At 45.3% G+C, this 15196-nt stretch overlaps 1 protein-coding gene across 2 annotated transcripts in view; it reads right to left on the bottom strand.

Moving 5' to 3' along the window:
- Positions 1 to 15196, bottom strand: part of NIM1K (NIM1 serine/threonine protein kinase) — a 31628-nt gene that overhangs the window by 4364 nt on the left and 12068 nt on the right. Inside the window, exons 1-2 of one of the 2 annotated variants that reach the window (XM_068666013.1) lie at positions 5817 to 5957; positions 642 to 726 (exon numbers count right to left, since the gene is read on the bottom strand). In XM_068666013.1, coding sequence (XP_068522114.1) covers positions 642 to 711 — 70 coding nt within the window. In that variant the 5' untranslated portion in view covers positions 712 to 726; positions 5817 to 5957. Of the gene's footprint in view, positions 1 to 641; positions 727 to 5816; positions 7013 to 15196 lie in introns of those variants that run through there. The other variant, XM_068666012.1, reaches the window with a different exon arrangement.

The raw sequence follows: 15196 nt of genomic DNA, 5'->3' as shown, positions 1-15196 counted from the left end.
TCTCCAGCATCCTACTCATAGCTGGTATAGCTAGAGGCTGGGAGAGTACTGCAAGTGCTAATCAAATCATCTGCTGTGTTCCATGGCTATCAAGCTAATATGTGTCTGATAACCACAATTACATCATCTATGTCAGGTGCCTAACCTAGGCGTTGCAGCTTTCAGAACAGAAGTCTGGCCCCAAGTCAGAGAGATGGGAAGCTGGTATTGCTGCTCTCTGCTGCCTAGAAAGAAGTGGGCAGCTGCAAGTCTCATCTGGGTGTTACAGTGACCAGTGGATATGCTGCCTTCCTGCGACACAGACTGATCCTGCAAAGCCCCTAAGACTGGGTGGAAGATGTGTCTCCCTCCTCAGCTTGCTGCTCACTAAGTTGTTAAAGTCTGTGCTCTCGCTTTTCGATATTAGCTCAGTGCTGTTCAGATGAATTAGGTGTGTTATGCACAAGAGCCTGATTCTTCCAGACTAATGGAGGTGTTGAATTTAGGTGGTTTGTTTCGGAGCTGACACAATACTCAGAGGTAATTTAGGGACTTTGAATATACCCCTGCAAGCTTGTAACAGAAAGATGTGTTTAAGTTGGTGTGACTTACAGAACGGTGGCCTAATGTCTTATCCCATATCCCCACAAATTCTCAGTTACCAAAATCAGTGTTGCAGAGGTTTGTCTTTCTCAGGATAGCTGAGCCAGTTTTTCCAACGTGTTCATGCATGAGTAGTTCTTGGTACTGCACAGAATACAGGAAAAGTACAATTTTATGTCTGTATACCACAGTGGGCCATGAATTCACACCACAGATAGACTTTACACTAAGAAAGTAAACAAAACAGTGAAGTAGAGTAAGTTGCAGGGATCCTGTAAGACAGCAAATGTGTCTTGTGCTGTCCTGGTAATGCAAAGCCGTGGTTAAGTTCTGCGTGTTTCTGGAGCTTATCTGCAGTGAAGGCGGGGTCACAAAACACTCATACACACACGCAGCTGCACTGTACCAACAGGGAAGCTCCAACAGATCAATCAGAATTGTGCTTAGGTTTCTGTCTTAAACTGGTGGGCCATGCCTCTCACAGTTGGTACCTGAAGGATTACTCTGGTTAGGACAGGTTTACAGTGCCTTTGTGTAACTTACCAAGACAGCAAAATTAAACTGGAGCAGGGCAGGTAAAACAACTGTCTGTTCTTGGAAAGAAGCACTTCTAGCCGACCATTCACAGATTTAGACTAGTAACTTTTATCGAATCTTTTAGAAAAGAACTTCACCTTGCTTTCTAGCACACAGGGGCAAATTGAAAAAAAATAAATCAGTATTGCTTATTTGTTGCTTTAAGAGAAGAGTGACAAGGAAGACAAAAAATGTTTCAGAATCCTCTTCTTACACCACCACGTATCAGGACCAAGGTCATTTAAATCTACATAATTGCATTTGGGTATGCGTGATATTTAAGAAAACCAGATGGCCTCAATTGTAAAAAAAAAAAAAACAAAAAAAAACACCCCTTATTTTCCTTCTTAAACTGCCTCAAAAACAAACAAGCAAAAAAAAAAAAAAAAAAACAAAAAAAAAAAACAAGAAAAACAAAACAGAACAAAAAAACAAACTTGGTTTACAAATCCTCTATTACCCTTGCGTGGTAGCTGTTCAAACAGAAGGGCATTTTCTGTAGGCAATTTATTTACCAAAATTAAATAATAAAAAAAATAAATACTTATACTATTTAAATAAAAAAAATAAATACTGAAATTAATTAGCAAAAGATTTTGATTGATCATATGCAGGGTATGTTGAGGTTTTGAAAAGACCTATCTGAAATCTCAGTGAAGAACAGAGATTAAATGAAGGTTGAGAAAATATTTCAGGAAGAAGTGGTGTATGGTATGCTGGCAAAAGAAAACAAAAACAGAACTGACCTGAAATAGTTTAAAAACAAATAGGTGACTGGCCAGTCCTGCCCTTGCAATTGCTGCTTCACAGCAGACAAACTTTTTAACAGCTGTAAGTTTGGGGTGTTCTCAGTTGTATACATTCAGCTGTGCTCTCATACACGTGAAATAAGGATCACAGAGTGATTAGGAATCTAACTGTCCTCAACAAGCAACTCAGCAGGCATCTGGAGAAAATCCCTGCCAAAATTCAGGTTAATAACATGGGCAAGACTCCCCAAAAAAAAAAAAAAAAAAAGCACAAAAGATTTTCCTGCATCTGCTAAGCAAGCAAGACAACCCTTGTGAAAGAAACAAGGTTCTTCGTCAAGTACAGTCCTGCAGTTTTTTCCTGTCTTGGAAACTTTTCCAGGTATCCTGCTGGAACAGCACTCACAGGCTACAGAACAGCACACGTGTAATTACTTGCTACAAAAGCTGATCTTGGTAAAGAACAAAATGGTTTCCTTTCCCAATATGGGGTGAACTGTTAGGAGGAGGAAGATGCTTGGAACCTGCCACTGCAACAATTTCTGAACAGCTGAATGTTCCCGCGCCAGATACACATGCCTGTCCCTACCACAGGAACCCAAACAGCAGTCTTAATAATGAAGCCTGTTTAATTTACATCTCAGCCAAGAAAAAGACTCGTACTCATTAGCACTGTGCGGACACATCAGCTCATTAACAACACAACAGTGCACAGCTGTTGGAAAAAAATAACTCCTCTTCCAAAGGGCGTGCATGTGTGCGTGCCTGTGCACGGCTGTGTGCGTGCACACGTTCCTGGTCTCCCATCCCTACAGTGTATTCTGTGAGGACACTTGGATGTGTGCAAGTCGATGGGGCTGGATGGGATCCACCCAAGGGTACTGAGAGAACTGGCAGAGGAGCTGGCCAAGCCCCTATCCATCATTTATCAGCAGTCCTGGCTATCGGGGGAGGTCCCAGCTGACTGGCGGCTAGCAAATGTGACGCCCATCTACAAGAAGGGCCAGAGGGCAGACCTGGGGAACTACAGGCCTGTCAGTTTGACCTCAGTACCAGGGAAGCTCATGGAGCAGATCCTCTTGAGAGTCATCATGCGGCACTTGCAGGGCAAGCAGGCGATCAGGCCCAGTCAGCATGGGTTTATGAAAGGCAGGTCCTGCTTGACGAACCTGATCTCCTTCTATGACAAAGTGACGCGCTGGGTGGATGAGGGAAAGGCTGTGGATGTGGTCTACCTTGACTTCAGCAAGGCATTTGACACCGTCTCCCACAGCATTCTCCTCAAGAAACTGGCTGCTCTTGGCTTGGACTGGCGCACGCTTCGTTGGGTTAGAAACTGGCTGGATAGCCAGGCCCAAAGAGTTGTGGTAAATGGAGTCAAGTCCAGTTGGAGGCCAGTCACTAGTGGCGTCCCCCAGGGCTCGGTGCTGGGGCCGGTCCTCTTTAACATCTTCATCAATGATCTGGACGACGGCATTGAGTGCACCCTCAGTAAGTTCGCAGATGACACCAAGTTAGGTGCGTGTGTCGATCTGCTGGAGGGTAGGAAGGCTCTGCAGGAGGATCTGGATAGGCTGCACCGATGGGCTGAGGTCAACTGCATGAAGTTTAACAAGGCCAAGTGCCGGGTCCTGCACCTGGGGCACAATAACCCCAAGCAGAGCTACAGGCTGGGAGATGAGTGGTTGGAGAGCTGCCAGGCAGAGAAGGACCTGGGAGTGATGGTGGACAGTCGGCTGAATATGAGCCAGCAGTGTGCTCAGGTGGCCAAGAAGGCCAACAGCATCCTGGCTTGTATCAGAAACAGCGTGACCAGCAGGGCTAGGGAGGTGATCGTCCCCCTGTACTCGGCTCTGGTGAGGCCGCACCTCGAGTACTGTGTTCAGTTTTGGGCCCCTCGCTACAAGAAGGACATTGAGGAGCTTGAGCGAGTCCAGAGAAGGGCGACGAGGTGAGGGGCCTGGAGAACAAGTCCTACGAGGAGCGGCTGAGGGAGCTGGGCTTGTTCAGCCTGGAGAAAAGGAGGCTCAGGTGAGACCTTATTGCTCTCTACAGGTACCTCAAAGGAGGCTGTAGCGAGGTGGGGGTTGGCCTGTTCTCCCACGTGCAGTCTCCCTTGTGACAGGACGAGGGGGAATGGGCTTAAGTTGCGCAAGGGGAGTTTTAGGTTGGATGTTAGGAAGAACTTCTTTACCGAAAGGGTTGTTAGACACTGGAACAGGCTGCCCAGGGAAGTGGTGGAGTCACCATCCCTGGAGGTCTTTAAAAGACGTTTAGATGTAGAGCTTAGGGATATGGTTTAGTGGGGACTGTTAGCGTTAGGTCAGAGGTTGGACTCGATGATCTTGAGGTCTCTTGCAACCTAGAAATTCTGTGATTCTGTGACAGATGAGCTCGCAGGCAGAGATGAGCAAGAAGGATATTTCCCCATCATCCCTTCTTCCTCAAGAGCATTGCAAACTTAGTATCAAAAAGTTAAATCTTTGCCCAGTGAACATTATAACCCAAAAAGCTACTAACAACAAAAGAAAAATAATTTTAGAGATTTCTGGTGAAAAGCAAGTTTCTCAAGGGAGAAAAAAGAAATGTCTTCAGTTTTGATATTTAGTTTGCTCAATATCACTCTGCTCATTGAAGTTCAGAAATTTCCAGTCAGCCCTACACACATTCTAAAGCAACCTAAGTTCAACAGGTGAAAGGTTTATCCAGCTCCAATTTATCTTTCCATCAGTGTTCCTCCTGTGCATGGTACAGGAGCAGCATTTCCATCAGCAGCAGGCAGAAGCAGCTTTCTCAGGAAGGAAAAAAATCACAGAGCATAAACCAAACAACTCGCTATGGGCCAAGTACAGCGGTGATGCCTCCCTGAAAAAAGCAAACCAAAAAAAGCCACACCCAGATAACCAACCCTTAGCCTTAAGCAGGCTTGAATTTTGGGGAAAAAATACCACCAGTTGTCCACTTTGCTCCCAGTGCAACAACAGCATTGTAACTGGGCTAAACGTGAGCTTCCAGACCTCTGCATCTTGCCTGAAGGAGGTGGTCAGCAAAAATAGCAACTGATAACAAGGAATGAGGGCTTTGGGGAATACCTAGATCTCTCAGCCTTAAGGTGATGCAGGGAAGGAGAAACAATTGAATTGAAAAGGAAAGACAGAACAGAAGATATTAATGTACATGGGGAAAACAAGAACAGTTTCTAATATTGTCACAGACTGCAGAATAAGCCGGGTAGCTGAAGACAAGTTCTGAGTTATACCTGTAACTGAAATGTTTGCTGCAGCTACCTACCTTTTCTAGCTCCCCCAAGAAGCAGCTTATGCAGTGCATTTCTGTACTTATAAAAAGAAAAATAATTGGCAGTTCAACACAGCTTTCTATCCAGGTTTGGCTGTAGCAAAACTTGTCCTCCTGCGTCTGCTCAGCCCACACCTACATACCCTGTCCCAGCTTCCTATATGAATGCACTACCTGCAAAAGTCAGCAGAAGCAACACTTCTCACCAAAACTACTGTTACTGAGTGAAAGCCTCAGCCATGCCAGTAAAATTTGCTGTGAAACAAAGGAAGCCTTGCTCAGTGGGGCTGTGGGCAGCCCTGAGCTGGGCAGGGCTGACAGCAGGAGGAGTGTTTGCAGGAAGGAGGTGCAACACTGTGAGGATAACTCCCCGGAGTGCACAGACAACTTTGCCACCCTGATAAAATGTTTCTGGCTGCCTGTCATGGATAAAGGCTGCTCCAAGCTAAGCGTTCACCCCTGTGCCTGCTTACAGAGCCACACAACCAAAAAGGCACATACAACCTGCATGTGTATTTAAGGCTCAGGCAGCATCTTCTTCCCGAAAAGGCCCATCTGTGTACACACAGAACTAGGGCACATAGAAACCACGACCCACACAGCGGTGCCTACCTTTGGTCAGGGAATGAATTCCAAGTTTCACCTGCGAGAAATTCCCACTTCCTATTTCTCCTCTGACTCGATAGAAGCCAATTCTCTTTCCCAAGGTTAATTCTTTCACCACTTTTTCATTCTGGGACATATCCTGCATCAGTTTCTCAAATGGGGTCAGCCTCTGCTGGCTGCCCTCTTCGTCTCCTCCACAGCACCCCTCACGCCCGTAGTCCTCTCCGCTGTCCTCACGATTCCACCTGGCATAGCGGTGTTTCCCAAGACCTCCTCCATTCACATATCCTGTTGTCATAGTCTGTAGGGTGATCACTTCCCCATTTAACAAAACGCCCCAATAAGCAGTTTAGTGAAGTGAAATAATTCTCATGAATATACAATCCAACATGTAATAGACACAGTGACAAACAGAAGGAAAAAAAAAAAAAAAAAAAAAAGCTGCTTATCAGAAGTCCAAAGACGAGTCTGGAAATTACCTTAAAAACAAATCATCTGTATTTACATGTTGCAATTTTGTCCAAAACTGTGGACAAAAATCGAAGCTATTTATGTCCATCTCCCACTAACAGATTTACCGTGTCAGGATCTCCATCTACAAGGTAAAAGAGGCTTTGCAATTAAAACTGTAAGCTTTGTGCACAACAGTGGCGAGTTGCTCACGTTCTATATAGTACCTTTGACACAAATGCAAAATATTTGACACAAATTTTCAGGCTTTAGCTCACTGTTTTGAAAACTAACTTGGTAGAAAAAGGTCAAACAAATAGCTGTTTAACTGCCCTGAATAAACCCAGATGCTTCCAGTTCATTTTGAATAGCTGACCTTAAGAGCGTAGCTCTTGACTCTGGTACCAGTCCAAAAGCTGAACGCAGGGTTTTATTTTGATTCATTCTTCAGCCTGCGAGCTTGTCACTGTGCCTTGGAAATGACTGCCTCGAAGCCTTGCTGTAAATAGTCTGTTGCTCCTCTGTTTCCTTCCCATCACTGGTTTAACAAAGCAACTGATCTTGGAAGATGACAGGAGAAGCATAATCTGTGCACCAGGCAAAAGAAACGCTGCGCCTCGGTATCACCGGAGTCACATGGCAGGACAATACAGGATTAGGTAACTGCAATGTCACTTTAACCCGCCTTTATTTAGATGAGCTTTCTTTAACGCCTTGAGCCTTCTCAAATTTTTGCCAGACGCATGGTGTTCCTAAGCAGACAGATGAAGAAAGTCATTAAAACCTTTACATAACAGCCATGCACCTCACTGAACGACAGCACACCGTGCATCATTTTACCAGTTTAACTCAATTTGTTTGGCAGCACACGTAAAGATGCCCTCACCCTGAATGCACAAGCCACCTCTTATCTTTAAAACGGTACAGCATTTTTTTCTCCTTTACCCTTGAAAAATAGGAGTTGATCAGCAATTGCTAATCATGCAAACACGTCCTTCTGGGGTGGGGAGCTGGGCCTGACGGCTCTGCAGCACTGCCAGCAGTGGCAAAGCTCGCCTCTCCTGCTCCCAGCCTGCAGCATAGCATGAGCGATGGGCACAGGAGACACCCCACTGCTGTCGTACAAGGATTGATGGGGCTCGGAGGGAGCATTGCACCAGTAATTCCACGTGTGGAGCACCTACGGCACCACGATGAAAGAGGATCTGCGACAGTGCCAGGTGGAGCTGGTCTCCAAACCCCAACAGGAGGAGGAGAGGCCCAAGGCACCACAGAAGGGAAAGGAAGAGAAAAAGGAAGCTGACAACATCTGTCATTAAATGGGACCTAGAGCAGCAAGAAAGCATTCGCCTGCTCCTGTTACGCAGCACTCTGCGGCGAAGACTGGAAAGAGTGTCTCTGCTTCGAGCTTGCCCCCCTGAAATGCATGCACGTGGTGTCCCCTCACCTTCCCGTGCTCTGGCTGCACGGACAAAGAGCCTCTGGGCTGCTCCTCGCCTTCAGAGCACCCGAGGGCTCCACATCTCTGTCCCTCTCCTCCCCGAGGCACAGGCTGCTGCTTGCTGCCTGCCTGGCCCCGCAACACGCTTACCCCTGGCACAGCTCACAACTGCAGCAGAGCAAGAAGTGTGTGTTTTGTGATGTGCCTTCGGACTCCTCTTACTCTTTTTCAAAGATAAAAAGTAAAAGTGTCTCTGCAGTAAAGCAGAGACAGAGGAAACTGAACAAAGCACTGGGGATCTCCCATCCACCCAGCCTCCTGTATCACCACAGCTGGCCTCAGACTTTGTTATCTGGCACCAGGGAAGAAACACAGTATGTATTTGTTCTCCTTTTCCATCTGGGGAAAGGACAGCTTCTTGTCAGATCACCTGAATTCCGGCCTACAGCTGTTTTCTGTTCCAACCTGTTCCATTTCACAATTTGAGACAATTTTAGGTAACAAAAAACTTGTTTGTTGAACCTCAACAACGTTTCACTGTTGTAATTGTGGACAGTACTCTGTCAGAGCAAGGCTTCTGGAAACAACTAGTCGAATGCATACCACAGTGACTGAAATTTTAGGAAGTCTGAAGAAGGATACTCTGGAGAGCTGAGTGTCATGAATGTCAGCCTATTCAGCATTAGAAGTCACGCCACTGAAGACCACGTTCTGCAAAAATCGTCAGGGCCTTTGCAACTAACTGGCTGTATGGCAAGGGCTGAGTGCTCAGGAAGGATTTCAGGCCCACACCATCCCTCCCGAATGCACTTAGCAAGGGCAAAGAGAAGGCAGCCAGCACGGCCTACGTGAAAGTTCAGTACCAGAGCAGCAGAAACACCGCCAGGGAATGCCAGGACCGTGTGAGACGGGGTGTTAAGAGAAGGGCAAACTGCATTAAGGCATTATCACGTGGTTCTTCCAGAACCTGCCCCTGCCAAATTCTTGCCAGGGCCCAACGTGCTCCATTTTAGAGCACTGCCCATCATCGATCTCCCTTCCAGGCGTCCCACTATCAGCCTGGCAATCTCCTGGCACGTAGCCAACTGGCTGGGTTTCCCCCGTCTTTTAAGATGAGCTATTTCGGTATTCCTCGAGTTGGCAGAATATATGCCATCTATTTCTGGCCTAGGTTCCTTCCTGTGACCCAAACCAGTAAAAATCCACCCTGACACCATAGAAAAGGGCACTGTCTGTAAAAGAAAACAGCAGTTCCTGGTAAGGAGAAATAAACTAGGAAATCAGAAGTCATTCAAATAAAATTAAGGACAATTATTCAACTTTTTTGTCTCCAGTATGGCTGTAAAACCTCATTATATATCTGCCCAAATTATTCATTACTCAAAAAGTAAAACAAGCAAAAAGAAAACAAACAACCAAAGTGAACAACACTCTAGGAAAAGCAACACAAGCTGTAGTGAATAAGACTTATCAAGCCTTTAAAACATGTCCCAACACTGCTTGTTTGACCTTGTAACTCAAATATTTCCAGGTACTGATGTTCTGGTGCTATTCTAAGACGTGCTAAATGCCCTCAGACTTCAGCTGAAGGCTCACTTTAAATCCTGCATCACAGACATAAGGAAATTTGGAATGAAAGGGAAAAGAATAAAACAAAAAAGATCAGTGGAGATACAGATCCTGAAGTCCTACCTCACCAGGCAAATAAAAGCGACCTGTTTTTAAGGAGCTTTGAATGGGACACATGGAAGAGTACCAGCAGCTAGAACAGAGCTACCAGCACTGCACTTTGCATCTTGCTCTCTTTTATTACGCCTGTCTTTTGCAAAAGCAATAAAAATCCAGATTTGTATACTTAAACAGCTGCAGCTCCTATTTCAATGAATGTGAAAGAAGGCACATAGGATGGTCTCCTACTGCTCGAGTCCTGAGAGTAACAGTTTGATTTTTATACGAGGATGCCACTGGAGATTGTAATACATTCACTAGAGTTCCCTTTTCAGCCCCTCTGCTTACTGCTTTGAGGACAGCGAGATTTTGGAGGTATTTTCTTAGGGCAGGGGATTAGCTCGATTTGTTCGACTTCCCCTGAAGCACACCTCGTCTCCTTTGCACATTCTACATACTGCAAGCCAACCCTAGAACTGAACTGAATTTAAAGTAGCAGGGCTTTTTTTTAAGTAAGAAAATACTGATCCTTCTCTTTTACTATAGCTTTGAGAGTTCAGTTACTGCAAGAAAATACCAGCAATCTGAGACACTCGTATGTTCAGAAGACCTACCTTCCGTAAAAGACGAGAGCGCCCTGCAGGACGGTTGACAAGACCTGTGTCACAGACCAAACACAACACAAAAGCCCTCCTGTGCAGCCACACAGCGTGTTCATTTATACAGGGGAAGCTGCAGCTCCACTTCTGTACCTCAGCTCAAGTCATATTGGTTCAGCGCAGGGCTGCTGTGGCCAGAGGAAATCAGTGTTTGTTCAAGGTTTGTCCTAAGCACATTTTTGGGGGAGTTGAATAAGCAGCACCGTCAGTGTTATTTCTGTGAACACCAGCAAACAGAGTGACCATATGAAATGCACACCTCAGAGCTGCGTATGGGTAGCAAAAAATACTCAGGACACACAACATAGCACAGCTACAGACTGAACTCAGATTCGTACAGTCCCAGCTGAGGCAGGAAGAAGTGCTAACAGTGCTCAATACTGACTGTGGAGAGCCTCCAGAAAACAGCTCTCTTTCTGTCCAGGTTGATTAAGGAGGTATTGGGGAGGCATTGGGGAGGCAAGGACAATCCCCAGACAAGGCCTGTATATCTCGAAACAAGACACTGGAACTCATGATAAGGAAGCGGCAGACGGACAGAGAAACAAATGTAAGGACTATAAATCTCAAAATTGGACATTGGAATTCATTATAAAGATACAACAAACGGAAGAATTAGCAACAACCAGCTCTCGCAATTAAGAAACATGCCAATTCAGCAGATTCCTGACCAAAGGTGAAAAGTACACTGTGAGGAAGACTCGGGGTCTTCCTCCCAAAGATCCCTGCCCACGTCCCAAAGACCCCTGCCCACAATTCTTGGGAGGCTCTACGCAGGCGCAAGGTGCCAAAAGGCTAATTAGCATGAGAAGCGGGGGAAGGCGGGGATAGGTAATGAATATGTATAGGCGCTTGTAGAATATTGATAGATTGATTGTATAAATTCAAGACTGCTTTCCGCTTTGGGTATGCACGATAGGTGGAGAGATCCCCCGTGCATCCAGCGCTGCAATAAAGAATATACCACTTAAAGGAATTTCGGCTTCGATCTTTGAATCAAGGTCCACGTGCCACTGATTTCAGTGCATACTAGAATTACATGTACTACTGTTTTTTAGCGAAGCACTCAGCTTGGCAATTATTGTTCCATGAAAAAATAGACATGAACAACAACATATCTTTTAACCTTACAAGTACCCTTACCTAAAGCATGACCTTGTTTTTCCTCTCATGGAAGATTACCACACACAGCAGCCAATAGGCAGGCAATATAAAATATAAACATTCACAGCAGAATGTGCATAAGCTTCATTTTCTTTTTCACTTAATTGAAAGCCTATTTCTCTAATGTGAGATAAACACCTCCACATTTTAAGACAATGACCGTGAGGTGCATTGCAGTGAGGCACAGCGCTCCATGACCTCTTTCAGTGTGGTTTAGGTTGTGACAGAGCACTGGGGTACCATGATATGAGTGACTACTTTTAAGCAGAGCCTCCAGCAGTCTGAAGCAGCACACGGCGAGCAGGCACCTGCAGCTCCTTCAGCCGGGCAGCGCTGCTACAATCTGCATACACTGGGCAACTCCCAGCCACCCTGGCAGGCTGCACCAGCACAAAGGCAAAGCAATCTGCATGTCTATCTCTGCATGTCTTAGGGGCACCAGACACAAAAATGCCTTGAAGATGGCAAAGTGAAAGGGAAGGCTAACAACAAAATTAAAGAACAAGGACTATTATTTATCCTACTGCAGAGTAATTGATGAAACAGAACACAGGCATCTTCAGTGCCTTCTCTGTAAAACCCAGCTTGACAGCTGCAGCACTGACAGAGGAAGCAGAAAAGATGATAAATGCTTGTCCTGCAACTGACTCCTTCACCTCAACAAAGTGCCTGTCTGTTCCGTGTGTTTATGCTAAGCCAAGCAAACCAGAAATCCTGCTGTAAAAAGAATAAAATAAAACAAACACCTAGGAACACAGCAACTCTACCCACACCTTCCCCTTTAATTGTGACAAAGAGCAGAAGACAATGCACTTTGCAACCTGTTTATAAGTTTAACCAGCCCGAGCCCTGCATGCCCAAAGCAGGGTTTGAGGGGCTGGAGGGATGTGGAGCCACCATCTGCCTGTGCTACAGACAGGGGAGCAAGGGCATTACTCAATGTTCCTGCCAAAAGGCCAGAGTAGTGAAATCTAGTTCAGCTGACGTTGCTGTGCTCTGATCTGGCATTGCTGCAGCAGGTACAGACACTTAGAACACCTTTGTCTAAAGCGAGAAAAAAGCCAAGGTAAGAACAGAAAGTACAGCACGGAAATGATCCCTCAGACACAGCAGCTCACTGCCAGAACAAATTGGAAGAGACTTTGAAATTTTATTTACTTCTCCAGTTACCACTACCAAAACCAGGCCTCAGACTAACACTGCCCCTGCAGCCAGAGCCAGGGGGCCCACACGTGGTGCTGAGTCCCCCCGCCTGGCCAGGATTCAGACCACCCGGTGTGAGAGACACTGAGTGCCTGAGCAGCAAATCCAGGCTCTCTGGCCCTTGTCACAAACAAGCAGAAATGAGCTGTGAGAGGACCACAGCGGGCAAAGCCTCCCTGAGGGGCTCACAGCCCTGAGAAGGGAGGCTAACGCTGCGCCACGTGGGGGAAGGCGTCCATCAGAGGACAGCCAGCATTTCAGTAAAAGAGCAGCCGAAGACAGGATCCTAGTTTTATTTCCCACTGGGAAAAAGGAAAAGCTGTGGTGATGAAAATGGAACAGAACAATCTTCTCTTGGTTCACGCGAGGATTCATTTTATGAAATAAGCCAGTTTAAGGACAACATAAGCATTTGTTACACAATTGCTTTAAAACCCATCTGTTTCCACAGGCATGCTCAATCCTGCAGGCAGAGATATGTCTGCAGGCCCCTGCAACCAGCCTCTCTCCACCCTCCCCTGCTCTCCCCATTCCCCCAAAATGTTGTAGGCACCTTATGGTTGATTGAGTGCCTGCCAAGTTCCTCAGAAAGGCTGAAAATCTCATCTTTGGGTTGAAACCATGCTCCTTATAGGACAGACCCTTAAAGTGAGACACGGATGCTGTGTCTCACTAAGGGGAGCATCAGACAGACCCTGTGCCCCGTAACATCCACACGGGCGGCTGAGGGGTGTCCACCAGCATCATGATGGGTATTGCCAACTCACCTGTCTGCTTCCCCGAGCAGGGCAGCAAGCAAGATTTGGGCACGGAGCCCCCAGGCTGGGAGGCAGCCCCCTGGTTCCTGTGGAGCTGGTGTGTGGCTGCCAGCAAAACGAGAATAAATGCACCATGGTCAATGCAACAAGAACTGTACTAAGCTAATACATGAAGGCCTGTGAAGTAGAAGCTAAAACATGGGGAAAAAAGGAAAAAAAACCTTTTATCCTTCTGCTGCATTGCATGATAAACAGCTAGAGACAGAATTAATTAATCTTTGAGTTGCAAATAAACTTGCATTAAAAGCAAAGACAAAAAAGGAAATTATTAGTAGAACCCATTGATTTCCCAGACCTTTGAAATACATGGGAGGAATTAATTTGAAGTCTGACTGTATTTTGAAATAAAATTTAACCTGGCCAGTCTCTTTCACTTCCTTCCCTGAGGTACAATGTAAATTGCTCATGGAAATGTTCTTCCAAAATAAAAAAGGCTTCCAACGTGCTTGTGAGGCAACAAATGCAACAGAAGTCTTTATCGGCCTTTTAAAAAGCAGGACAAAATTTAAATCTATTTCAATTACATCACTAAAAATGAATTTGACTTGTATGCTTGCAGTGAAGAAAATTAATTCTCTGGTAAAAGAAAGCTATGGCAAACAGAAGTAAGAAGCAGACAATTCTTTGTGTGCCACTGAAATCACAAAAGAAAGCAGTCTTACTGCAAGAAAATGGCATCTTTATGCAGATACACACTGCTAAGCAGATGGCCTGCAATAAAGTGGTACTGCAGCTACTTGCAGGAAAGAGAAACACGGAATGCGTTTCCATATGGGTGAAAATAGACAGTGCTCTATTTTATATTGTCTACCACAGTTTTCTTTCATTATTCACCAGGTATACATTAGATGGGCCCTAACAACTGCAAATAACTCATTACCTCTTTTAAAATCATCAAGTTTAGTTACATCTATATATATGTACTCCCCAAAAGTACTTATTAGTAAAAGATTGAGTATGCAGAAAGTAAATTTTAAATGAATCTGGGCAGAAGATAAGCAGTGGCTCGTTTTCCAAGGAGCTACATGGAAAGACAAATTCCGTACTATCTGACATTTCCGTTTTTTCAAAGTCTGAGACACTGAGGGGATGCACCCTGAATCAGCATTAACAAGCTGGTGTGTTGCAGTAATTGTATGACTGAACTTGACTAAAGGAAGGTGTAGATGTACATGCACAGTACTCACGTAGCAGTCAGTGGCAGATGTCGAGGCGAAAAGGGGCACTGCCATGAAGACTGTCTGCTTGGTATTACCAATGCTGGAGAAGGTTCCCTGAAAGCATCTTTGCAACTGCTCTGTCCTTGCCAGTTTCAAAGGTCTCCAAGTGACAGCAGTGCTGAGGACTTTCAGAACATTTGGTGAGAAAAAAAAAAAAAAATCTACATAGGAAGACACATATCTGTACTTTTTATCTAATTTTTATGTACTCTATTGCCTTCTGTATGCCCTCCCTGAACCCTGCAGGAGCACAGCCATGAGGGGTACAGCCACAGGCTCACTAGACTCTACCATGCTGAAGCTGCAGCTAACTTCTGGAAACTGCCCAGTGCAGCATAAGCATTCACAACCCAGCAAGAAGCTTAGCAGGAACTGTTTTGATCTTACCTGACACCTTACAGGTTTAAGGTGCTAGCCTCTCAGTATTAAAGAGGTGTTTCCTGCTAGTGAATGCCCTGCACTGAAGTACAATTAGAAGTGAAATCAGCATGGGTGTTTCTGAAACTGGGATCGTCAGAAAACAGTCTTGTTACAGTCAGCAGCATCTTAAGAACATCCTACTGCCAAGTGAACTGTTCTTTCTGCTGTGACGCACATTAAGGATCCTAAGCAAGGGACGTTAATCCAAGCAAGATGGAACATGGCTCTACATTTTATTCTTTTGCAAGAATAAAATTTTTATCCTTCTTGTTGCAGTGTTGCAACTAAATGCTTAGACTTGCATCCCCACATCTGGCTAAAATAAGCTTTGGTTTAGTTTTGC

The sequence above is a fragment of the Anas acuta genome, chromosome Z (assembly GCF_963932015.1).
Source record: "Anas acuta chromosome Z, bAnaAcu1.1, whole genome shotgun sequence".
NCBI lineage: Eukaryota > Metazoa > Chordata > Aves > Anseriformes > Anatidae > Anas > Anas acuta.
Note: the sequence above shows the minus strand (reverse complement) of the source record. Positions and strands in the feature narration are given on the sequence as shown.